The sequence below is a fragment of the Diadema setosum genome, chromosome 22, assembly GCF_964275005.1.
Source record: "Diadema setosum chromosome 22, eeDiaSeto1, whole genome shotgun sequence".
Classification (NCBI taxonomy): Eukaryota; Metazoa; Echinodermata; class Echinoidea; order Diadematoida; family Diadematidae; genus Diadema; species Diadema setosum.
Genome location: NC_092706.1, coordinates 24,468,760 through 24,495,477, shown reverse-complemented (window position 1 = coordinate 24,495,477; position 26,718 = coordinate 24,468,760). Strand labels below are relative to the sequence as shown.

The window sequence follows — 26,718 nt, the reverse complement described above, 5'->3', positions numbered from 1 at the left end:
TCTAACAATGAAAACAGTAAATTATTATTACATTAACATGTACTTATTCCTTTCTTCCTCTAACTTATCATTCAATTTCCCTATTTCCATTGTTGCTTCTCTTAAGATAATTTTCATGAGAATTACACAACTTATATGTTAGATGGGTATACAATTACATCAATATTAGAACTTTATGAAAACAGCTGCAATATCTGTGATAAAGTAACAAATAAGAAGTATGAAATAAATGTACCCTGGTATACAAATGAAATGGTAAATATTAAAAAGCCACTCAAATTGCATCATCAATTTTTTTTTAAATTATTGAACATCTCCATAACTACATCTTTGTGACACTCGGAATGCATTCTAAATAGTTCAGACCAGCAGAAACAAAATATATCTATATCTGTAAATAGCAGTAATGTCAAAAAGAAAATCACCAATGTAATCTACAGTACCAAATGTATATGTCTTGATTTACTTAGTATGTCACATACACGGAGGTGGGTGCACTATGCTTCGTTGTACTCAATTATTAATGCATTGGCCTTTAACTCTAGTGCATGACTTCAACTGTTTGGGTTGACCTTTTGTCCGTTACCTGTATTGGAACAGAAAAAGACCAAAATGCAAAATAATCATGAGTTCACTATAGAGAGGTCGCAACAAAACTATACTTGGTTTGGACCTTCTCTTCTTCTGTTTTGAAAATTTGCATCAACCATCTCAATAAATTATAAACTTTTACATATATATCCAGGTGCCCTTTATTTTTGTAAGTTTGTTGAAGCTAATGTTGCTTTTAGAAGGAATGAAATGTTTGATTCAGTCTGCAATCAATTAATCATGTTATTGCAATTGAACTCCCACGTTACTGGTTACTGTGACAGAACTCTGGCAAATAACCAGTTAACACTGAGCATCGTCCTTGCTACCATGGTGGCTTAAATTATAGAATTACAAACACACACACACACACACAAACACAAACACACACAATAGAAAAGTATACAATTGTATACCAGAACCCCGAACAGACTTTTCAACAGCATTCTGGTTCTGATAATTATTGCTTTATTCTGTTGGGGTGATTTTGTCTTTTACTGTATTTAGTCTTCTTTCTTAAAAAAAAAAAAAAAAGCATTGAAGACAATCAGCTGAGTGTAAATCACACCTAGAGTGAAAGAGAGAGAGAAAGAGAGAGAAAGAGAGAGAGAGAGACAGAGAAAGCAAGGAAGGAAAGTTCATTGACCTAGGCAAACTCCACTTGTGGTGAACATAACATCATCTTTATTGCACTTTCAACATGCACATACTAAATAATAGTCTCATAAAGCTCCATCAGCAAACTGAGGATATTACACTTCCTTTACAAAGAATACAACAACAGAGGGCACTATTCTCACCTCTGGTGGACTTGAATGTCCATGAACATCATCCTCGTCATTATCTGTTGGTTCAAATTGTCAGTGGGAAAAATAAGTAAGGTGCTCAACATATTCATTCATGGTGCTGATGTCACTGCCGACACCTCTTAACAACCTCTGAACATTTCACAAGTGAAAGGTTCTTTATGGAGTACCAAAGTATTATGTCATAGCCATTCATCACCATGGAAACCTGGTCTGAGTGTCTATACTCACATCTGGTTCCAACCCAAGCTACAACAAGAGACTGTCACATTATCACTTCGATGCTCCATGCTGGTGATGAAACAGCTGCTTATCTGTTTGTTTGAAATACGCGCCATTCTACTTGTAATTCTTGCATATCCTGGGATAGTTTTACAACTCTCTAGACTCACCAATACTTAGTTTTGATGCGTCCAGAGACACAGCTCCAGCAACAAAACCAAAAATTATGTAAAGTAGCTCACCAGCAAATATATTCAGTTTATGGACAATTTCATTGTCTTTTTTTTTTCTTTTAATGTTTTGTCCTTTTTGCAGTAACTACATTGCAGTGGCTTTCATCCGTTGAATACTCTTGACTGTTTTAGCCTGGACTGTCGACTTATCTTGGCTAAAATGGTTATCATATTGAATATGTCCAGAATTCTCCTGAATCCAGTTTTATAGTTTGAAGTGAATACAAGAGACACAGATCAATTTTTTACCCATTAGACTAACAGATCCATAAATGAGATTCTAGAAAATTTTTCAAGTATTGGAATTAATTGATATTTACTACATCAAATGCCATCATCATTCATTGACTCTAGTAACAAATTGATGATTTATCAGAATCAGTGTGAACAAAAATTATATTGACACAACTGACACTACATTATGTAGCTTATTTTCAACTAGAACAGCTTACATTAAAAAAATAATTATACTGAAAGAACATGCACATTTTTGCTAATAACAATTGCGAAAACACATGTCGCCTCTATGAAATTTGGCATCGTTTGATATTTAGCTGATTCCACGGGGTACAAATGCATGACAAAATCAACTTTTAGAGAATTAGTAGACACCATAACTAAAACTTTTGACCAGAGAACAAAATTAAGAGTATCTACTTTCCCGTTACATCACATCAAAGTGCTACGGGCAAGAAAGTGCTTGCAAATGATATGCAAAATGATCTAGCTATAAGCTGAAAGCAAATCAAAGAAAACAAAACAAAAACAAACACTAACTTTTTTTTTCTACAAACAAAAGGGAGCAGGCATAATATGCAAAGCGTGGTCAGGTCACTCGCATTCTTCCATGGGTTCAACGGACTTGACGACAATGTCGCCCCAGGAGTACACCATCACGCCTCCGTCTGTCTCTGTGAGGGCCCCGCTGGGCCTCAGTGTATCGGGAGAGGTGCAGGGGGAGGAGAGAGGGGAGGACACGTCTCCATCAGAAGCACAGCTCAGTCGTCTCCGACTCCGCGGGATCTCAATCTGGACCAAGCCTAGGCCACTGGAGGGGTCAAGCTTCAGGGCTGACAGCAAGATGCAGAAATTTTCGTGTTTTTTTTATATTTTTTTCTTGGGGGGTGGGAGGCGAATAAGCCAGTTTGTAATTCCACTTTGTGCGTGAAAAGAAAAAAGGTAATCTCAGATAACAGGCTGAGATGAGCATCTGTAATATACACGTAATGGTCATTTATAGGGACTATTGCTTCATTATGTTCACCTGGTGTAGCCAAGTTCATTCTTCGTTTGGACCTGAATTCCATAAATTGTAACATCTTGCAAGCTTAAACACTGTGTAACTTTGAAAACAAATAAAGTGCTTTACAAAATGAGAAAAAAGAAAGGTCAATTGGGAAAAATGCACCAGAAAGCTGATTACAAACTGGCTTATTTGGTAGCAACCTTAACCCTAAAAAGACTGGGCTATTTTGATGCCTCGTAGGACTGGGGGGGCTCATTGAGCTCCCCCAAGATCTTGGCCGTTGACCGCGTGATCGCAAGGAAAATTGGCACGCGCGTCACCCACAAGGCAATTTGCAAAACTGAATAGGTAATTATTTCACAAATATTCAAATTTCTTTTTAATGAATTAATTATGCTAATATATGCATGAATCTTTAAAAAATGGCTGCAAATCTGTAATCAAAGGTCCAAAACTGCTGATTTTTGGTTTAGGTAATCTGTGTAGGATTCTTATTGAATGTACATTAAAAAAAAACGGCAGTATCAACATTTCTTCTTTCTTATGTATTTTATTGTTTTTTTGTTTTTTTTTTGATGGAAATCATCGGCGACACTATTTGGATCATAAACAACATGAAATTCATTGACTTTGATCAGAAAGAGTAAAAATAACGATACATTTATGAATTTTGGTCAGAAACAGAATTTTGAGCAATTTCGGGTCTGACATGCACTTACAAAATATTGCGTAACTTCAGAACCGCGTACCTGGGCGTCGCGAATTTGATCTCAAAAGTTGCGCAAGACTTTAAAAAAAAAGAGTCATAAAACGTCGTGGCGCGAGATTTTTACGTTACAGATTTATTGCGAAAAATGTCGAGGGGGAGCCCAAAAAGTCCCCCCCCCCCAGTCTTTCTAGGGTTAACGCCTAAATGCAAAATAAGATAAATAATGCAAGCACCAAAATAAGAAATAATGGATTTTCCACACAATACGAGCATAAGCAGCAAGCATTCTGCATTTAAGCATATTGACTTTTTTTTTCTTGTTTTTCTATTCTTTGCAGGAATGAATACATAAAGGACATACAAGCAGAAACATAATTTTCAACAAAAACATAATACATAAGCTAAGCATGGAAATCACTGCACTTAATTTAAAGAAAATCAAAATAAAAAAGCAATGTGTACAACATACAAAGTATCAAATTTTCTGACAGAGCAAAAACAATTCAATCAAATAACTGGCTAACAAAAGCAAGCAAAACAAAATAAAAACAAAGAAAAGGCAAATACAGTGAAATCTTTTTGTTAATATGTATATGCTGTGGGACAGTTTCAACATGTAGCAGGGATATTCTGAGAGGTATCAGATATTGGAAACTGGGGGTTATAATGGAGACATCACCAAAACCAAAATTTGGTAGTGCAAATGACCGTTTTGCAGTTAACCAAAAAGGTGAGTAGCACCAGTCAGCAAAGGGTAGCAAAGTAGGAACATCATACCACAAGGATAAATGAAGAAAGGACCAAGAGCCAACGGGAGCAGTCATTCCCTGGACCAAGGACTCTGGATACCCCCCCCCCCTGGGTTTATGGACATGGTGGGAGGACACACCCGCCTACCTGGATGGTTTAAGAGGAAGGATGCGGACGAGATGTTCTCCAGCTTCCTGGGTGTGGTGGGTATGTGGTCCACGCTGTACATGGTGGAGAAGATGTGATCCTGGGTGTGGTCGAGGCTAGTGACATTGTCTTCCACTGTGTTCACCTGAAACAGTCAGATAGAGAGAAATAATGGATGATGATTGACATACACATAAATATATAATAGATACATTGTAGATAGATAGGTAGATACAGTTTAGATACAGTGTAGCTAGCTAGCTAGATAGATAGATAGATAGATAGATAGATAGATAGATAGATGGATAGATAGAAAGATAGATAGATAGATAGATAGATAGACAGATATCGATAGAGAAAAAATGGATGTTGATTGATGTAAAGACACATATATGTTGATAGATAGATAGACAGAAAGATAGATAGATAGATAGATAGATAGATGGATAGATAGATAGATAAAGATAAATAGATAAAGATAGATAGAAAGGTAAATAAATCAGTAGAGAAAGAGAGGGAGAGAAGAGTACAAACAGGGAAGCATAATGAGAGATATATAGACAGGAGGTGGCAATGAGATATTTAAAAGAGAAGAGAAAGAGATAGACAGAAAAACAAAGAAGATTGGAAGACACAGAGACATATCGTAAGCAGACAAAGAGGCAGATAAAACCAGACACACATAAGATGACAGAGATGACTAGACAGATAAAAGGGTAGTTTGAAGGTATAAAGGGATGACAGTTGTCAGAAAGTATAGTGACAGAAAAGAGAGAAAAGCAGGTTATTACTTTATTACATATCTCACCAGGGATTATACACTACACAAAAATGTTCAGTATAAGTCCTTTATTTCCTCTTAACATGCTTGGATTGCATTGAGCAAAGTAATGCTATGAAATAGAAAAAACATTATCATCTGGATCAGTCTCCGAATAATTTCTTGCTAATTGCTGAAAGAAAGGTCCAATGACTTTCTAACTCACTGTGATTTACAAGATGTAGAATCCATTTGCATTTTTTTTTTTCACTTTGGATTTTTCACAAACACACTTGCAATGTCTGATGCCCGGTGTCATGCATTGGAGCAGATGTTAAACATTTCAAATAATGCTATGAGCTTGACACCCCCCCCCCCCCAAAAAAAAAAAAGAAGAAAAAAGATAATGATTGTGACTAGCCAGGATGACATCAATGAAATACAGATACTGGCTAGAACCATATAACATGCAACATAAATATTCATGTCTGAAATCTAATCATGAAAATAGCCTCTGAACAAAATGCCAAGGATGTACACTGTACAATGTACAAGCCAGCTTCACCACCAAGAAAGGCTTGAAAAGTTTTGATGTAGGTGTCCTAAATAGGATGGTTGATGGATGGATGAATTTCGATGTGATTTGCTTCATGGGCTCACCACTTAACTTTTGTGTGGACACGAGCTACTAAATGCATTGCGATTACTGGGTTGAGCCATACAACATGCAACATTTAATGTAAGAAAAGAGATTATGAAAATAGCCTCTAGACAAAATGCCAAGGATGTACAAGCCACCACCATTATCATGAAAGGTTAAAAAAAGTACAGATGTAGGTGCCCCAAAGGTTGATGGATGTATGAATGTGAATCTGATTTACTTCCCAAGCTCACCACTAAACTTTCTGTGTGAACAAGAGCTGCTAAAATCACTGTGACAGTATAAAAAATATACACCAGAGAGGAACTTTGAGCTAATAGAATGAAAGATACAAGTGTATCAACAAGGCCATGCAAATAAATGTCGAAGTTGTCCATGAGGTGACTATTTGATATCAACAGAAGTTGATGATTGAGAAATGGGAATTTCCAATGGTTTCATACCTTCATACCTATATCACACAAACAAACAACAAAATGTGGTAGGGGTTAATAAAACATTGTTACTTTGATATAATAAAAGTGCGACCTTGCTGCAGTTAGCACTCCAGTAATATGTACAGTTCATGCATGAAAATTACACAAATTTCATACAATACAATGCATACCCTACTACTAATTCACAGACCATCAGTCAAGAAGTGGTGTTACACAAGGTTCATTCATCAAATATTTCAAACAAAGGGTATGTAAACATTCTTAGTGATGCAGTGCAAGTCCATGGGTTTGTTTGCTTTCTCCTTCTCAAAATAAGAAAATCCTTTATTTCATTATTGCTTATTTATATAAAAATAAATAGAATCACTACTGGTGATGTATAATTGCACAGAAAATAAAACAAAGTGAAGCTCAATGTAGCAACAAATGAACATTGTTGCAGCAATGCACATACTTCTAATAAAACATATAATTCTACAGAAAGGGAAATAATCATCTTGTGATATTCAACTATGTATATATTCAACCTAAACATAGTGTATTGCATGCAGATAGAATACTATGATTGATTCTCATTATTTGTTAAAAGTTATACGGTGTATATCTTGGTTGGAAGAGGGTATGAGAAAATCATTATAGTGCGAGAGGGACTCCGTGAAGAGAGGAAAGGGAGAGAGAGAGAGCAGAAAGTGTACTAAGGGGAAATGAAACAGTACAAGGGGAATATGAGAAGGGTAAGAGAGGGGTAAAAGATGGAGAAAAGATTAAGAAACAGTTGAAATGAGACTGGTGGTAGACGTTTGAGAGAGTTTATGTGGTTCAGTGGGTAAGACACTGGACTGTCAATCTGGGGTGTTTGGCTCAAGTCCCCCTGTTTGGTCCCGTGGGAAGGCACTTTATCCTTTAGTCCTCTGGAGAGGATATAGAGTTCTTGGTCCTGATTAAAAAATTTGCTTGGTTTATTACAAATACCAAATGTCTTTAACTCTTCATGTGCCATGGTAGGAACCCCCTGTATGCCACATTATTCTGAGACACCAACGAAGTCATGCGTTGAGAAAACATACTGTTTTTCAAATCTACATAACTTTTATAAATTTATGTTAAATTGTAGACGAAGTGAGCAAAGATGTAGAGAAAATCTCAAGAATTGCATTGGTGTAAATTCTATGTCAAATCTATCATTGCCTTTCTTTCAAATGCCCAGTAGCTACATTACTGTAATCTATGAATTTTACACACAAAGCAGAGACAGAAACTTAAAATTTGAAGGCAAATCCACTATGGAACACTCCTTGTTATTCAATCACCAGATAAAATGATATGACGAGAAGAATGGAATCACGAGAAACGCACTCATTGTATTGTGTCATTTGGCGATTTATCGATCGGTTTGGGCGGGTTGGTGCATTTGAGCGGAATATGCGAAGTTGGCATGCCGTCCACGTGGACGTGCAAACCTGGCACATAAAGCGTTAATAATATTGGAAGCAACATAGAACAAAATTAATCATAACACCAGTACAAACAGAGAGGGGTAGGGAGGCAAGACAGGGGGATGCGGGCGTGGCAACATTGTACCTCTCTCTCACACTGCTGGACCTGGGCCACCGTCAGGGCCACCTTGTCCTCTAGGACGGCCATGATGTCGTCCGGCAGGGTGCAGTCCACTGAGTTGACCTCCAGCTCCAGCTGGTGGAGTCGTTCCTCCAGGGTGAAGACTTTCCCAGCTGAGAGGTACACCTGGAGCCAGGGAGGGGGGTGTGGAGGGAGCCATAGAGGGGGTAAAAGACCAGGAGGTAGGGTGCATGGTCGCATGGTTCATACAACAGCAATGCACTTCACTTCTTCAGCTCATATAACGCGATAGCCCTGTCTTTTCCCGTTTTATGCTTAAATGTTACTGCAATGTACACCCTTTTCTCATACCCTCAACTCTTTATTTGCTCAGGCACTTAGCTCAATTTGCCAAGTTTTCTAATCAACTTTCAGTAATATCTGTAGGTGAAAATAACAGTTTTTAGAGTATCACCATAAAATTCTGTGTCAATGATACGCCCTGTGGATCCTGATAGTGGGAAAATCGATGCCTCTCAACTTGCATACTATCTACACCATACAGTACAGTACCAATGGCTACTAATAATCTATAGTGTGTAGATTTTGTGAGTTCAGTCCACCATATTCCACTATAAAGCACTTTAATGGACAAAGGCTGTCTTCCAGCACTCAAAGAGTGAACTGTACCATACCGCACAGGGCAAAAATTGGGAGCGTTCTCTGCGTATGTAAGTGTACCTTACACATTACGTTAGGACAGGGCCATTCACCTTGTACGCTTACGCTACATACAGGCATCCCTAATGAAGAGAATCAAATCTTTGTATGATGCAGTGTGTGTTACAGTGTAAATGCACTCTTCTTATGTCAACTTATGTTACCATATATCGCTTTTGGACCACATCGGAAAGTGGTCTTCTTTTGGTTTGGTATGTATGGTATTGGGATGGAGAGTTGGACCTACCCTTTCCTCCAGTTCTGAGACCCGATCGTAGAAGGCAGATAGGAAGTCTGGACTAAGGTCGTTCTCCCCATTACAGGAGATGTAGGGACACTCGAAGACTGAGACCTCGGCTGATTTGGGCTTTTTGGCTGGACTCACTGAAATTCCTGCAGAGTGAGGTATAATCAATATTAACCCGTTGAGGACAGGCTGATTTTGCTACAACACACATTTTCCATAGACACCTGCTCGAGATACAAGCGACTTGTCCTCACCATGTTCAAGATTATTTACAGCGAATGCCAATATGATATGCCAAAATTTCATTCACTTGCATATCACTTCATTAACATTGCTTCATGCAGCTTTTTTGTGAACAAAATTCTACAAAGAAAATGTATAATCATTCAAGATATCAGAAAAATAAGTGAATGTGTACCTGTACATTTTGACATTGTGATGTAACACAACACAGGCTTACCCAAATTAAAGAGTGACATAAATATCATGTGAAGGGTTTGTTGGCAAAAAGCGATAAGTCCATTTTTTAAGATTTTGAAGTACGATCTCTGTCAAAAAGTACAAAATAATACCTTTTAAATGATATATTAGTCACTACATATAAAGGTATATTTTTGAAGTTATGGTCAAAAGAAGCAAAAATTTTCTTGTTATTCTCTTTATTTTTCTTGAACTTTAATCCCAAATATCTCCATTTGGCAAATATGGACTTATCGGTTTTTGCAAACAAACTCTTCATGTTTGCTTTTGTTTGATGGGTTGCAGGGTAAACACAAAAAGCAGAGCTCATGAAAGCATGACAACCCTGAAAAAAATCTATTATTCAGCCTTGTCATCTACTCCACAGCTTCTGCTTGTAGATAATTATGTTTTTTCATAATTCTATGTCAAGTGCATTAATGCTGATTTCATATATTGCTTCACAATGAATGTATTTATTTTTTGCTAATCATTATACACAATTTAAGGTACTATGATGAATAACAGAGATAAGTGTACATGAAAGACTTTTTGTCTAGATTCTCATAATTTTCCATATCAAATATATCTTTACATAATATTTTCTTTTCTTTGCACATGACATTAAGCTCTCTAAGAGAATCCAATCTTAAAGCAAGACATTTTTCTGGAAGATAGACTAATTCACACCAGGGCTAATCTTCTATGGGTTTAGAGATCAGCTATTGTTTCATATCAGTGCTCTTGGTAACAAAGCTGCACATTGCATCAGAGCAATTATATCTGAAGTCGAGCTGCAGGGGATATCTATTGTGATTTGACTTGCATGTCCCTATCAAGGAGGTGGCAATTTGATAGTCTCAACATACACAGAACACCAATTGACACACTGATCCTCACACCACTGATCAGTCAAAATCATTTTCGTATCTCACCATATGTGTCCTCTCTTGAGACATCCTTCATGTCTTTGCCCTCGTCTGGAGCTGTTTCCACAGGCAAGATGGAATCAGAGTCCGAGCTGCTCGGCGGGACCGATCCGCGATCGCTGCACTCCCAGACTGAGTCGTCCGACGAGAAGAGAAGCGTGGCCGTGGGAGGGGAGGTGGAGCCCGACGTGAGATGGAGGATGGGACCGGAGGATGGACTACCGGAGTGGCGAGACCCGGGGGAGACCGTTGCCTCTGGAGACTTTGGCTTGGTGGAGGCAGAATTGGGGGATGCACTCCCACCCGCCTCTTTCCTCTTGTCCTCGCTTGCTTTCTTGCTCGGGAGGGTGAGTCTCAAGGAATTCTTTGGTGTACCTCTCTTCTCCCCATCACACGTCCCCATCTCCTTTCCCACATCTGAGGCCAAACTGGGCTCACGTTCCCCCTTCACCGTGCCAACTCCTTCAAAGCTCAGCTCATCCGGTTGTCTCTCTTTTGCAACTTTGCTTGGGGTCATCTTCCTACCAGCTGATTTATCGGTCCCATCTCCGTGAGCAGGCAGAATCTTTGGAGATGTGGCAATGGCATTGGCATTCTTGTCTCTTTCCACACCCGCGGGGAATTCCCCAAACCTTTCAAGGTCGTTCTGGAAGACATTATTGTCCCTATCTACAATAAGTTCTGGTTCTCGGTTCCCCTCCTGGACTCCAAAGTCTGTGAGAGGCCCGTTGCCATGGTGATGCTCCTCCTCATCCTCCTCCTCTGGAAAGTGCTGCCGGTGGATGTCGCTGCACAAGGCGGCCTGCTCGAGCTCCAAGTCTTGCTGCGACTCTATAGCAGCCTCTGTCGTGTTGAGTACTTTCAGCGCTGTTGCAGTGATCATGCGAACTGCTGAGGCCATATTGATCTTCAGAAGGGAGAATAAAAAGTGACATGAACAACCAGGCAATGTCTCTCTTTCTAGCAATATCAAAGGCAACTTCTATAAGAGAAGTCTGAATTATTTTTTGAAACAAATTCAATAGAATAATGCCAGGTTAAAAAAGATTGATGGAAAGGCGGAGCTTCAAATCACATCTTATCCTTTGTCATCCTGAATGAATCAGAGTGTGATCAAAAGAGTTCAATGAAGGGATACTTATCTACACACTTTTTTAACATTTCAAAAAGATAGCTTCCTTGAACCTGTTGAAGACTATGGTACATGTAGTTCCGAATATACTCAGGTACAAGGTGTGCATGGGAAATATGTGAAGAGTTTGTTCGCAAAAACCGATAAGTCCATTTTTTGAAGATTTTGAAGTATGGTCTCTGTCATAAAGTACAAAATAATACCTTTTAAATGATATATTGGTCACTACATTTAAAGGTACATTTTTGAAGTTATGGTTAAAAGAAGGAAAAATTTTCTTATTATTTTCTTTATTTTTCTTGACCTTTAATCGCAAATATCTCCATTTGACAAATATGGACTTATCGGTTTTTGCAAACAAACTCTTCATGTGTTGTAGCAAAATCAGCTCATCCTCAGTGGGTGAAGATTTGCAATTTGAGTATCATATTATGTCATTTCTTTCTTTTCTTCCTAGGCAGACTAAAGAAAATACTTACATATAAATGGCAATTTTAATGTTGTTGGTGCCAATTCACTAGACAGGTAATTATGCACACAACTGCTAGAGTGCAGCTTCTAGGACATACACAAAAACTTGGGAAAGATCTCTACCTGTGAGTGTGGATTATCATCCTCGGTTTGAGCTAGCTGTACCTCCAGCTCACAGAGATCTTCTTCCACAAGCTCCTGGAGTAAAAGAATATGAAGAGAAAATTATGATGAAAATTATTCAATTTTCAGTTTGTTATATTATGACAATGATGATGATGATGATGATGATGATGATGATGATGGCAACCATAATATTAATAACAATCATACTAATACAAGTAATACAATATAACACTAATGTATGCTATCAATAATAACAAAAATAGTCATAATACTGATAATCATAAAAGTAATGATAATGTATGCCTGATATCCTTCCTGAATAAATAAACCTCTTTCAGGATTGATGTATTTTCATGCATGATTGCACACAGGTACTGAAATTTTTTGTTTACCTAATTTTGATGAAATGTCTGCAGCATTACTTGACAGAATGATGAAAATTCAAATATATTGAAAAATATACAAAAATTCAGTACCAAAACATTCTCTTCTACAAAAGCATAAACAAATCAAATTCAGTGGTCCTGAAATAAACTTTGAATTGAAAAAAAAATCCTGAAAACTCAATGATAATTAAGTCATTGAGGACGAGTCCCGATTATACTCGGGCAGGTGTCTATAGGAAATGCGTGTTATAGCAAAATCACTCTGTCCTCAACAGGTAATAAAATGTCCATTTTGATAATGATTTGACCCTTACTGTGCTCTGATTGCTGACTGGCCAGATAGCTGGTGTGTTTTTATTTGTTTGTTTGTTTGTTTGTTTGTTCAATAGACACAGATGTCATAGAAACTACAAATGAATACACATAACCTAATCCTCATCGTCTTATAATCATGGCCTTTCTGCTGAACTGAGGCACACTTATTCAAATGAGTGGCCTGTCTAATTCACAATTAGGGGCCCGTTACATAAAACTCCAACCGGATTTTTTTTCCGGTTGAAATCACAAAATTCCGGTTGGAAGCTCCCAACCAGAGTTTTTATGCAACGGATTTTACATTCTTAGATTAGCAACCTTAAAAAATTCAGGTTGGGCAAATCCCAACCTGAATTTTTTAAGGTTGCGAAAAAAGTTTTATGCAACGGGACCTAGGTAGGTCAAGTTTGCAGGAATTATCTGAATGCTGATGAACAAGCATGGCAGATTACAGGTAAGTATGTGGGCACAAAAAGAGTTAGATTGTCTGTGAATACTGGCTTCCCTCCCTGTTTTCGCTTCAGAGCAAGTCCCCCGCACTCACTTGTGGGTTGACGTCAAAGTCGCCACCGTCGGACTCCTCGTACTCGCTGCTGGTCTGGCTGGAGAGGATCCCCTTGGCAACCTTCCGCTCCAGTGAGGTGAGGATGTTGTCCAGAGCATCTACCTCAGTTTGGATGATGGAGAGCTGCAAGATAAAGGATGGGGGAAGAGTCATAGAAATTCACAAATTAATGTTTTCATAGATGACACTTTCACACTGCTCTGTAATCCTTTGCATTCTTTGAGTGTTGATTGCCACAGAAAACCCTATAGCATGGTTAACATTGTACGAAGTCCATGGCATATAAGTAAGGATTGACAGAATGCAGTAATATTAGTAGAACACATCAGTGAAAGTTTGAGGAAAATCGGACAATCTATTCAAAAGTTATGAATTTAGTAAGTATCTGTGCAATCACTGCTGGATGAGAAGACTACTACAGTGTTTGATGTCACATGCATACAAGGGTACAAGGAATATAAAAAGAGAGTTTCACAAAACTTTACTTTTTGAACAAAATGCACATTTTCTTCGACTTGTAAGTAACGTGTATGTTAAGGGTAATATTATTCCCCCTGCCTTCTGAAAGAGAGAAGTCGAGTGTTCTTTTGTTATGCAAGAAAAATGGAAATATGTTATATTTCCTTTATTCTTTCTTTATATCGTTGTACACACGTGACATCACAAGCTATAGTAGTCTTTTCATCCAGCCATGACTGAGCAGAAACTTCAAAAATTCATTACTTTTGAACGGAATGTCTGATTTTCCTCTCACTGATGTGTACTACTAACTGATGTGTACTACTGATGTGTACACACTGATGTGTACTACTAACATTGCTGCATTCACTCAACCCACATGTCTATGAAGGTGAACTTGTCCTATAATGAAAACCCACATCATTATCATGTTAGCAATGCTGTCCCCAAGGGCCTTGTAATTTTTTTACGCAGTCAGAAGGGGTTGTCCATTTCATACCCTAGAGTAAGGGACGCACGGATGAAACATTTAATTAGCCCAAAAATACACATAAGGGAAAAATCAAACACAGGATCTTCAATTATACAGACCACAGGACTTTGTTTGCACTGTTCTCATCAATAATAAATAAAAGGAAAGATTGCTTCCCTAGCCCCCCCCCACACACACACACACTACCTCCATCCAGTTTCACAAGTCTTTAGTTCATATGTGACCCTGCACCTCAAAACAAACAAAAAGTTGCCAGACATGAATTTTTAGTTAAGACCATATTCTGAAAGAGCAGACTTTAAGCTTTAAAAGGATGTATAACTCAAATTAAATGGACTCTCCTAACCTATCTAAATATTGGAAAGAAAGCACAAACTCAGGAAAAATGTGAACTGAGAAAAGAGGCTCTGAAGTACAGTGTCTATTCAAGCGCTTAATCTTTACCAAACCGTGCTGGCTGTGCGATGAATGGGACAAAAAACAGGAAGTAAACCACCAGAGTAACAACAATGAAGGGATTATCAGATTAAACTGAAATTAAGCATGCCTGATTAACACATTCTTTCCATAATTAATGCCAACTTTCAAAGCAGTAGCACTATCCTTTCAAAAATTATTAGAGTTGAAAGTGAAGAGTGTGGGCAAGGTTTTTCAGAAATGAAAAAGGGATTCTAAAGACACACCTAATCACACTATTCTACAAAAAATGTTCGAGATAAACTGCTAAAAAAAACACACTTTCCTGCCCGTTTTATGATACCAAATTTTAGCATAATGTAAATGAAGACCCGCTCTTTCAGAAAATATGAAAAAGTCAAGTTCGGTTAGGTTGACCCATTTCACTTATTTTCAGTCCTCGCGCAAAATCAGTGTGTGTGTGTTCGTTTTGAGGTGCACGGTCACATATGTGACCGTGCACCTCAAAACGAACATAAAGTCGCACACACTGACTTTGCGTGAGGACTGAAAATAAGTGAAATGGGTCAACCTAGCCGAACTTGACTTTTTCATATTTTCTGAAAGAGCGGGTCTTCTTTTACATTATGCTAAAACTTGGTATCATAAAACGGGCAGGAAAGTGTGTTTTTTTAGCAGTTTATCTAGAACATTTTTGGTAGAATAGTGTGATTAGGTGTACTTAATAGAATCCTTTTTCATTTCTGAAAAACCTTGTCCACACTCTTCACTTTCAACTCTAATAACTTTTGAAAGGATAACGCTATTGCTTTGAAAGTTGGCATTAAATATGGACAGAAAGTGTCAATAAGGCATGCTTAATTTCAGTTTAATCGGATAATCTCTTCATTGTTGTTACTCCTGTGGTTTACTTCCTGTTTTTTGTCCCATTCATCGCATTCATCGCACAGCCAGCACGGTTTGGTAAAGAGTAAGCGCTTGAATAGACACTGTACTTCAGAGCCTCTTTTCTCAGTTCCCACTTTTCCTGAGTTTGTGCTTTCTTTCAAATATTTAGATAGGTTAGGGGAGTCCATTTGATTTGAGTTATACATCATTTTAAAGCTTAAAGTCTGTTCTTTTAGAATATGGTCTTAACCAAAAATGCATGTCTGGCGACTTTTTGTTTGTTTTGAGGTGCAGGGTCACATATGTGGTCTGGGATCAAAACTTGATTTTAGCTGAATCACTGAAGAGGCGTTCTATTACAATTTGTATATCCTCTACTTTTCTCATCTCTCCCATGAATTTACACAACCATATGAATAATGCTGCTTTCTTACATTTCTCAATTATCTTTCAACTGCCAACAAGAGCTCAACAAAACAATTATCAATGATTCAATTTTGAAGAAATATTTAAAAACTAGACTAGAAACTCTAATACAATGAACTTGACATGTTTCCTCTCGTGAAAATTGATCAGTTTCTAGTATACATGCTCTAATAAAACTGTTTGTGATGGAACACTTGTCAGGTGAAATTCCGGTTGAGGTATGGTATGCTAAATGCCGTGGAAACAAAGGCGGCTCACAGTCAAGGTGGCGTTAATAGTGTTCTATTTATAGCAAAATGACACCTCAAGAGGATCTTTTCTTTTCAAGAGATACCAACCTGTGTTGCAGAGGACAAGACTTCTTCTGCAGACTGGAGCACTTCTCCCTGCTTGATGGAAAGTTTCTGGGTCAGGTTGGTCAAGTCAGCTTCGGTCTTCCGCTGCAGCATCTGCGATGTCTTGCTGTCATCCTCTCGCTCATCCGTGTCTTCTTCAGCACCATCCTCAGCAGCATCTCTTGAATCGAGGTCATCATCCCTGTCCTGCAGCTCTTCATCATCTGATGGATGAGCATCACCATGGCAATGGTCTGTTGGGAATATTTCACTGCAATCAACATCATCATCACCGTCATCTTCATCCTCATTGTTGAGAGCACTGACACCAACATCTTCATCAGTGGCATCACCATGGCTCCTGAAGTCGCCAACTGATGATGCTGCTGCATCCAGGGATCGCACTTCAGACTTCTCTGAGAGATCTGTCTCCATCATCTCTTCTTTCTGGTCGCTCATTCCTCTCTCATCTGCCTGTGTCTCCAGCTCCACTACCTCTGTTCTCCCTTCGTAGCCACACCCTTCTGTGCTCGGCAGGATGTCATCATTGTGATTGCTGTCGCCGTTCCCATTGAGATCATCAGTGAGGGTAGTGTTGGCATCTTCAAATTCTTCTTCCTCTTCCTCATCATCACTGTTGTCAAACATATCCTGCTCCGACAGGAGACCGACAATCTCATCGCTGTTGCACACGCAGCTGTCATCTCTCTCATCATCTTCATACCCATGCTGCTCTTCGGTGTTGTAGGAATCCTGTCCTAGAGTATTGGAATCATAGTAAGAGGGGAGGGTGCCATGGTGAGATAGTCTTCTGTAGCCAGTAGGTATCTCCTTATCTTCGTGAATACTGCTGTGGCTTGGAAGTGAGGACTGCTTCTGGAGAACACCCGTTGTGCTTCTGTTCCTACTTCTGTACGGAGATGTATCCTCATCCATAATATCGTCTGCAAGACCTTGCATCCTTCGACTCTCTCTTGCCTGCTGTTGATAGTATTCCATTTGCTTCTGAAGCAGTTGCTTGGTGAAAAGAATCCTGTCCTTGCGGACTGCATCAGGGGAGTACTCGGATTCTGAGGAGATGGTGGCGTGGCTGTCTTGTCGTTTGCGATCAGAATCTGGTGTTGTTGGCCCTGAGGAAATGGGAGTGCTTTTTGGAAGGGTGCTCTCTGTGGTTGATGACTCGACCGAGGTCTGGCGAGACTGGCGACTGTTGCCAGTACTGTGGCCATTCTTTGTGTGAGGGCGCTTTCCACTCTTGGCATGGCTGGGAGCCTGTCGTTTGGGCGAGTCTTTGCTTTCATTGGCTGACTCACTGTCTTGGCCACTGTCATAGATGAAGCGTGATCGGTTAAACTCTATTGGCGAAAAGGACGGACTGTTGCTATCCGCTTCATAGACTTCAACAACCAGGGGAAGCGAATCGTATCGAATAAATCTGTTTGAGGAAAATTTGCCACGGCTGCCCGACTGAGTTTTGGTCTTTGCCTTTGACTCCTCTCCATCGCTGTTACTGCCTGGATCCTCACTTTGATCCACATCTCTCATCGCACGGAAGTCATCGCTAGATCTCGAGCGCTTGTAAAAGGAGCGAGGATGGAAGTCGAGATTCAAAGAGACATGATCTCTATTTTCTGATTCTTCTTCATTGGCAAAGTTATCTTTGGAATCCTCGAAATTGTCATCCTCCAGCCTCCTTCTTTCCTCATCCTCATAACCCTCCTCTGTCATGGAAGACGTCCGGGTGTGGATCTGGTCCAGGAACTCCTCCATCGAGAGTTCTCGACCACCGATTCCTTCCTCACCCTCCTCATCACTCTTCAGGGTTTCCTCGCTGGAACTCCTACTGAGAATGGCCTTCTCGTTTTGCTCTGCACCCTTCCATTCTTCCTCCGCATTTTCCGTCTTTCCCACCAGTGTGCTGTTTGTGGAATCAAAGTCCTCATGGATGTCTGGTGGAGGGGAGTGAAGATCACTATGGGAGGAGTGGATGTGCGTCTCTAGGCTATCTAGTGTATCATTGGCATCAAGGCTCGGCAGACTCAAACTGGCACTTGCTACACTCTCGAAAGAGTCAGAGCATCCTATATTTTGCATCTTTAGTCTCTGGGAGAGCATCTTGTCTGCTTCCAGGGCGTCGGGACAGGGCAGTGCATCCCCATCAGTAGAGCTTGAGAAGGCAAGGTGGATACCGGAGTCCAACTCCCTGGGTGAAATGCTCACCTCATCTTCCTCTTCCCCATCTCCCTCTTGCTCAACTTCCGGTTCCATTGTGCATCTTGTGTTCACATCACCATGGCGACCTTTGATGTCCTCCAGCTTGCTGCCATCACTGATGACAGCGGGGCTTCCGGGTTTGCTGCTGGATCCCTTGTCGGAGCACTCTGGTGATGACATCTCCTCGATGGGAGACAGGACGTGGTAGAGCATGGCATCGCCTTGGCGACCATTGGCGACTGGAGGTGGGGTCTTCTGTCCACTACTCTCTGAGTTCTTGGAGACTTTGTCGCCATGGGGATCATAAACCACCAGACTGGGGCTTTCACTAGCATCCTTCTCTGAGAAGTTTCCCTGAAACAAAATCGATGTTGGGAAATTTCAGTGCCATTGTATATACAATCCTTAGCAGTGACAATGACATTTTCATGGTATGTATTCTACTACACTTCTTTACATTATCAGCATTATCCACATAAATGAAAAAGGAAACATGTGCACCTTAGTGGAACAAGATTTTAACTTTAAATCTATGAAAATGATCACTTTGCCACATTTTGTCAGAGCCCTGTTTTAGCTTAAGAGATATAAAGAGAGAGAAGCAAAAAGATAGATTTATTCTCTTACACTGATTCAAGAAGCAACTGTTTCATAACAAAGAACAAAAGCAAAATAAAAATATAAAATCATAAAACATTAATAAAAACAGGGACAAACTTATACTTACTCATAGAAGGAGCATGCAAACAGAGGCACAGGTCAGGGTGACGAACACAGGGGAGCACTGACAATGACTAATCTTCAAACAAACAGCTTTCATGGGTAAGCATTGCCACAAATGAAATCAAACACTGCCCCAAGAGAGACTACAATGATTATTATCATCAATAACTTACCAGCTAATATTCACACATGTGACCATTTGCACAGAGAGAATGACTACACTTATGTTGTGGTACGTATACTTGTATCAACTTAAAGAACAACTCAACCCCCAAAATTAACAATTCTTTACACCTACTATGTCATCAATTTTGCAAATGATAATTATAATGATTCAAAATCTCATCATTTACTGTCAGCATTACACTGTTACCCAAACAACACTCTGCTATGAGGATCAGACAAGCATACAAGAACTAGAAGTGAAACATTATAAAGGAAACATATTGCACAACAACTGGTTGACATCAAAAGACAAATGCTTTAGGTTGCATTAATAGTGGAAAATACACAGTATGGACTTATTCACAAAATGTCTTCAGAAATTACTGCATTCATTAAAATTCAAATCATCCATAAACAATGTTACGTGACATTGGCAACTCAGGGTGCCTTTATGCACACCAAACTTGAAATGTAAAAGTTGAAGATGATGTTTAAATCGTGACTGACACTGACACTGAATTAAAATAAGCAACTTGTGATAGCATTTATAATTACTTATTTTTGTACCCTTCACAATGCTGTACACAACATATTTCCTTCCATCAACAAATTGTAGCAGTGTATTTATTTACATTTGCTGATGCTTTTTATTTTCTTTTTCAAATGATACTCCAACCATAAACATTCATAATGTTCTTCACAGCTGTCAACAAACCACACACAAGCATGAATGAGGAGCATGCAACATGGAGTGTAGGCATCAAAGTGATAATGATATGCATGACATTCTACATGGGTCTGTCTATGCTGTTATGATGGAAAATGACAGAAAAATATGAAACACAATCCCAAATCTGTGATGATGCAATGATTTGAGAATCTCTGCTATACAAAACTTTAAAGCATATATGAAAGAAGAGCTGCACAAAGTGTGTGCGACAGTGGCAAGTTTTTCTAAAGAATCTAAAAGTGATATAATGGAGATATGTATTTATATGCTTAAATATTTACACAATACACATCACCATTATCACCCTGACAAAGTTGAAGACATCTTGAAGTCAAGAAAACTCTACGATGAAGAGATTTGGCTGAAAACCAAAGAATTTGTTGTTTGTTTACAAAATCAAAACTTTTGATATCAGAATGACCTATCCAAATCTTCAAAGCCTACTTTGGACGCAAACTTCCTTGGTCTCTCATAGTCATGTTGGCAATGAGTTTTGAATCGACCTTTTGTGTTTTCATCACTCATCTTCAGCCTGCTAGACAGCATCCAACTTTCACAGCCGATTTGGGCAAAACTACATCCGCTGGATGGTTTTTCTCATCCTTTCTGACTTTTCTTTTTCAGATTAAGGTGGGACAGTCCTCTGAAAAAAAAAAACCTAAGGCCCGAATTCACAAAGATGGTCATTCTTTGTCCATGGTTTAAACCATGGACAAAGACCGTAGTTTTGTATGGGGCACCAAGTGTCGCATGGCCTATTTTGTTACAAAATCAGTCATTTCATGACCGTTTCGTTGAAACATAGTGATCATTTTGTTGACGAAATGTTAACATTTCGTAATGAAATAGGCCATGCGACACTTGGGCGCCCCATACAAAACTACGGTCTTTGTCCATGGTTTAAAGCATGGACAAAGATGGTACCATCTTATGTGAATCTGGGCCTAAGAGTCTGGATAACATAAACATCCGTGAATCAGACAATCGATGTTAGGCAACTTCATCAAGCTTTCATGGTATTGGGTAACATGCACAGAGCGATTAAAAAAAGAAGACATCAATATGTCTGTTTAGCATCAAACATTGCGGATACTCACACTTCTCTCTGCCCCTGTCTCTGTGGCCTGTATCATCTCTTCCATGGCATAATCTGGCAATGAGTGAAAGTGGGACAGCAGATAACGATCAGAGATAAAATTACTTGAGAGTTAACAGGTGCATGCACACATTAACACAAACCCATTGAGGACTGACTGATTTTGCTACAACGCACATTTCCAATAGACACCTGCCCGAGTATACTCGGGACTCGTCCTCAATGGGTTTATAGTGGTATTTCCCTCTTACCTGAATTTATTTTCTCTTTTGTACTGTACATTATCTCCCTATTTGCTCTTCTCTCCATTATCGGGACGTTTCTTCTCTTGATTTGATTAAGTCTCTCTCTGATAATATTCTCCCCTTATTTACCACCACTGCATTTGGTTTTCCAACAGCATTATTAAGTTAGCATGCTTACAGAAAATAAATAATATAACACTAAAACTTCACTGACAAAAGTAGTATATAATTGTAATAATGAATAAACCATATTATTGATGATAAAACTAACATTTGTGACCCGCTACAACAAAAGGATCCTAAAGTCGCTGACGGGCAAGCCAAGCATGATCCAGAAAAATGCTATTTTCAGGCCTTTCCTTTGATCATTTAGCTTCGAAATTTCGGCAGATGATAGACAAAACATTAGACTACAAAATTATGTAAAAACAGCAATCCGAACGTTTTGAAAGATTTTGGTGATCTGACTTCAAAGTCGATTTTCTCGGCTCACCCGTCAGCGACTTTAGGATCCTTTTGTTGTAGCGGGTCACATTTATACTGACACTATCATCATGCTTGTTATGAATTTGTTCTTTCGAATTGGTTCTTTTTTTAAGTAGTTCACAACATACAAGCTTGCTTTTTAGTGGACCCCTCAATTCTTTTGTTTTTCTCAACTGAAGCATAACTTTGTACTTTTTTGCCAGTATGAATCCTTTTGTTTATCTGTATCATTTATCTTTTGCAAAGTTGAATGTTTATGTTTATGATGTAATTCCAGATTTATTATGTGTTATGTTTTGTTGGAAAAAGAAGAATGAAAATAAATGAATGAATGAATTAATGAACGAATACTATATATCTAATACTTATCATCATTATCATTATTACATTATTACAATTATAATGTCGCTGGGGCGACAAGACCTCGTATCTACATAATGTCAAATTTTCAAAATGTCAAAAAACATGGCGGCCAAAGCACTGTTGCGAATGGGATAGCCTTTCCTTTGACATGCTGTGGTGGCTTCATTTTTGGAGCAAGACAGTTGGGATTTGGACAGGACATCACTAACTCACTATTTGACCATTAATCCAAAAAGTCATTTTCACCAAAATTGCCGATACAAGGTCTTGTCACACCAGCGACGATAAGCACTATCATGGTTGTTGTTATTATTATTATTATCATCAGTTTTATCATGATCATAATCATTATCAATATTATTATTATCATCAGTTTTATCATGATCATAATCATTATCAATATTATTAGTATCATTACTATTACTACTACTATTACTATTGCTTATTATTTTTATTACTACTACTACTTCACTTTTATTGTCATTATCATCATTAACCCGTTGAGGACGGACTGATTTTGCTACAACACGCATTTCCCATAGACACTTGCCTGAGTATACTCCGGACTCGTCCTCAACGGGTTAAGAATAGTAAGTCATTGAAAAAAAAATGCCTTTCCATTTTGTTTTCTTATTGAAAAATATAGCTTAATGATTAGCTGCGATGAGGATTTGCAATGAGGAGGGTGGATACACCCAGATATATAATGACCAACAGAGTATCGTGTCTGCACCTTCATTTGTCTTGTCTTGAGGTGCTTGAACACCAACAGAGGTCATGGCAGGTCGCAAGAGGGTCAGCCAGTCATCATCTATGTGAGACAAATCAGAAAAAGAAAAGAGACATACATGTAGAAAACAATTATAAAGGTAAGTGAGAATTGCCAACATTCAGCGTAACCATCCCTGTTTCTTTGGACTTCATGAAAAGAGCCTGACTTGAGTTTTCATATAACTCGAACATTAACAAATCTTAACCCTTACTGCACTTTGGTCGTTGATTTACACCCACACTAAAGTGCTTTCTTCGCCTACTGGCACAGCTGCCTGTGAACTCATTGTCCATAAATAGAGATCAGCTAATCCAATTAATCCCTATCACGTCACCATTGCCCTCTCTGATTGGACTGAGACACATTTCTATACCTGAGCAGGATAACTAATCCACAACTACAAATGTAGGTCAAGTTTGGATGGATTGCTGAACTCTGATGAAAAAATCTTGGCAGGTTAACCCATTGAGGACGAGTTCGACTATACTTGGGCAAGTGTCTACGGGAAATGCGTGTTTTAGCAAAATCAAATTGTCCTCAACGGGTTATGTTGTAGAAATGCCCAAGTACAGACAGGATAATGCCAACAAGAAATCAAGAAATAAACCTCAGTCTGTTTTTCCAAACAAGAAGAGCTCTGTAACATCTTGCCTGTGTTTGCAGTGGGAATAGCACATGTGTATATTTCATCATATTCCATGCTAAATTTGATTGCTAACGCATTTGTGCTACAATGTAGGTATGATTATGACACTCTAGGCTTGCGTGTGCATCTGCTAATAACTTGCTCCACTTTGCTTCATATAATGACATTACCTGACTCACTGAATGCATATCAAGAACCACAAATTTTGTTCAAACTGTGACGTAATTTGTATCATTCTACTATTCCTTAACCCAGATAAAACAGGGCCGATCTGTCACTTCAAATAAACTGTTCATCTTTTAGGCATTTATACCCACTTTACAAGCAGCAAACACGACTTGATGAGTCTGCTACACAGATTGCAAAATATCTCACGCAGGCCACGAAATATTAACATCTTGGGAATCACAATGTGATAAACCTCGTAATACAAATCTACTCAAATCGGTATGTATCCATACGCTGCTCAATATGACATCAGGAAGAAATGATTTGTCTATTAGATGGCTGATATCTATTCCACAGTTTATATTATTTCAATAACGAATATCGAATATCTAAAACTGATCACATTTCAGTGAATATTACAACACATTGTAAGCTGAATAGTGGACATCTAAAAAAGGGAATAAGCAACACAATAATATGAAATGTAATATACAAACCATTAATGTCCCATAACTGTCCTATAACCATATTAACAGCCGAAAGAAAGACTGTTATTGTGAAACATGTAACCAGAAACTGTCTAATTGTTGTTCTGATGATCAGCTGCTCAAACCTTAAGTTACTATGCAAATATATCACTTACAGAATAACTTTTCTTTCGTCCACACTTTGTATACGTATGTAAATTGTAGGTCTGTGTCAAAAAGTTCAGGGAATATAAATACCATGAGATAAGCCACGATACAAGCTATAGAATTAAGATAACTATCTACATATTATTTTATGTGATTTTAGAGGAATTGAGTACACAAGAATAAAGGCATTTGGGTTGATTTGTTGGAACAGTAAAATAAGAAATAGTTTGACATGTGGGTGTTGTGCACAGACTAGACTAACACACAATTTTTCTTAAAGTCGTATTGTCAAACACAAGTTTTAAGATATGTGTGGCGCTCCGACAAAATGAGTCATAAGTCGCACGGGGAGTTTTCCCGTAATGAGCCGAAAATGAAGGGGAAGCACTGCTCGGGTCGAAATTTTTTTATGACGGATTTTGATTCCTTTATCTTTTATCTGTTTGTACAGAAAATTTCAGCGTGTAAAAATGAGTACAAGTGTCCCAAATCACAGTTTTTCTGAGACAATTTTTTTCGGTTAAATTTTTTTCGAACGCTCGCCTTTGCATTGCGTTTCGCACCTATTGTTCTTGCCAGATCGAGACTCCGCCTCCGTTGCTAGGGTGTATGCTAATGAGGCATTGCTCTTGACCCCATTGAAGACAAAACAAAGCATGGTGCGCGCGGCGGCGTCGGCGGCCAAGCGGCGAGGGCTATAGAATTACGCAATAATAGTGAGCTGACCAAGGCTATTGATTGCATGACCAGCGAGTTGCGTTTGATACATGCACTCCATTTCATGAAGTGGTGATTGACATGACGCACAAATCGCACTGAAAAAAATATTTCCAACGAACGATCACGCAGAATTTATGATACTTTATTATGAGCTAATACAATGATCACATATCGAACTTGAAATCTTTTCATGCATGTGTGTACTTTTACAACGGTTATTAATTGGCCTCATTAATGAATTTGTTCAAATAATCATAACTTTCGTTCCCTGGTATGTGACTTGCTGTTTAAAGTTCATCTCTGGAGATATAGTAGGGCCTAAGTTGTCAATTATTCTCGTTTTTATAAAGTTGACAATTTGTGTGATAATTCGCCAAATGTATGTAATGCTTACTATTATTTCCCTGGTTAATAAAACTTATTGCCTTATTTCTTTTGATGGTTTGGGCCGTGACGGCACGGAGAGAAATCGGAAGACAAACATTATTAATGCCCAGATAGCTCGTGTTTTCTTTGGAGGATATTCTGACTCTTGTCATCTGTGTATTTTTTAGAAGTAGGACCTATTTGAGAAAGGGACGGAAAGCTGTGTCGCTACTCAAAAGTGTGCTTCTTCATTTTGTTTTGTTTTTTAATTAGAATGTTTGTAATGATAGCTGTTTGCCGTGTATTGCGTGTAGCTGACATGTGAGAGGTTAAGTCTGCAAAGAATTAGGATGGCTAACAGCTTTGCCAAGTAGCAGCGCTAATTGCCCATTGAATTGCGTATTCTGAGGAATTTCGAATGAAAGGACTCGGACGGCAATGTTCACGCCTTGTATCCGAGTAAACCCCGCATCAACGAAGCCTTAAACAATGAAAGGTAAACTTCCTGCTATCAAGGGGTGGATAATCACGCAACCAGTATTCTTTCTTCGCCATTGATAGCAGAATCAGTGACGGAATGGAGCAACAGTGTTGGAGGATCGGCATTATGTCTGCTAATTTGTAAAGGAATTTTGCAGTCTCCTTTTGTGTTCAGAACCACAGTCAGGGACGCTAACTTACTCTATCTCCTACAAGCTATCGTTACCATCTTAAAACGTGAATTTTATGAAAAGTTAAAAGTGATCACGGAATCAGTTCTTCCGCGTGACACATGCAGGCTTTTATAATAGCATACCAAGCTTAAATCGTGTACCTGTATAGAAAGGGCGAGGATACACACTTATCGCAATCATCCGGATTTGAGAGTGATACACTCTACTACTTTTCTTCATCTTTCCTCC

General features: G+C 38.7%; 1 protein-coding gene across 1 annotated transcript in view; it reads right to left on the bottom strand.

The window, feature by feature from the left end:
* Positions 1-473: 473 nt before the first annotated feature.
* The window catches only part of LOC140245224 (uncharacterized), a 116,455-nt gene continuing 90,210 nt past the window's right edge, over positions 474-26,718 (bottom strand). Inside the window, exons 6-17 of the mRNA XM_072324811.1 lie at positions 23,243-23,320; positions 21,417-21,469; positions 16,760-19,055; positions 16,491-16,711; positions 13,449-13,592; positions 12,201-12,275; positions 10,481-11,381; positions 9,087-9,232; positions 8,144-8,305; positions 4,705-4,849; positions 1,392-1,435; positions 474-586 (exon numbers count right to left, since the gene is read on the bottom strand). Of these exons, the coding sequence (XP_072180912.1) occupies positions 542-586; positions 1,392-1,435; positions 4,705-4,849; positions 8,144-8,305; positions 9,087-9,232; positions 10,481-11,381; positions 12,201-12,275; positions 13,449-13,592; positions 16,491-16,711; positions 16,760-19,055; positions 21,417-21,469; positions 23,243-23,320 (4,310 nt within the window). The 3' untranslated portion in view covers positions 474-541. The remainder of the gene's footprint in view (positions 587-1,391; positions 1,436-4,704; positions 4,850-8,143; positions 8,306-9,086; positions 9,233-10,480; positions 11,382-12,200; positions 12,276-13,448; positions 13,593-16,490; positions 16,712-16,759; positions 19,056-21,416; positions 21,470-23,242; positions 23,321-26,718) is intronic.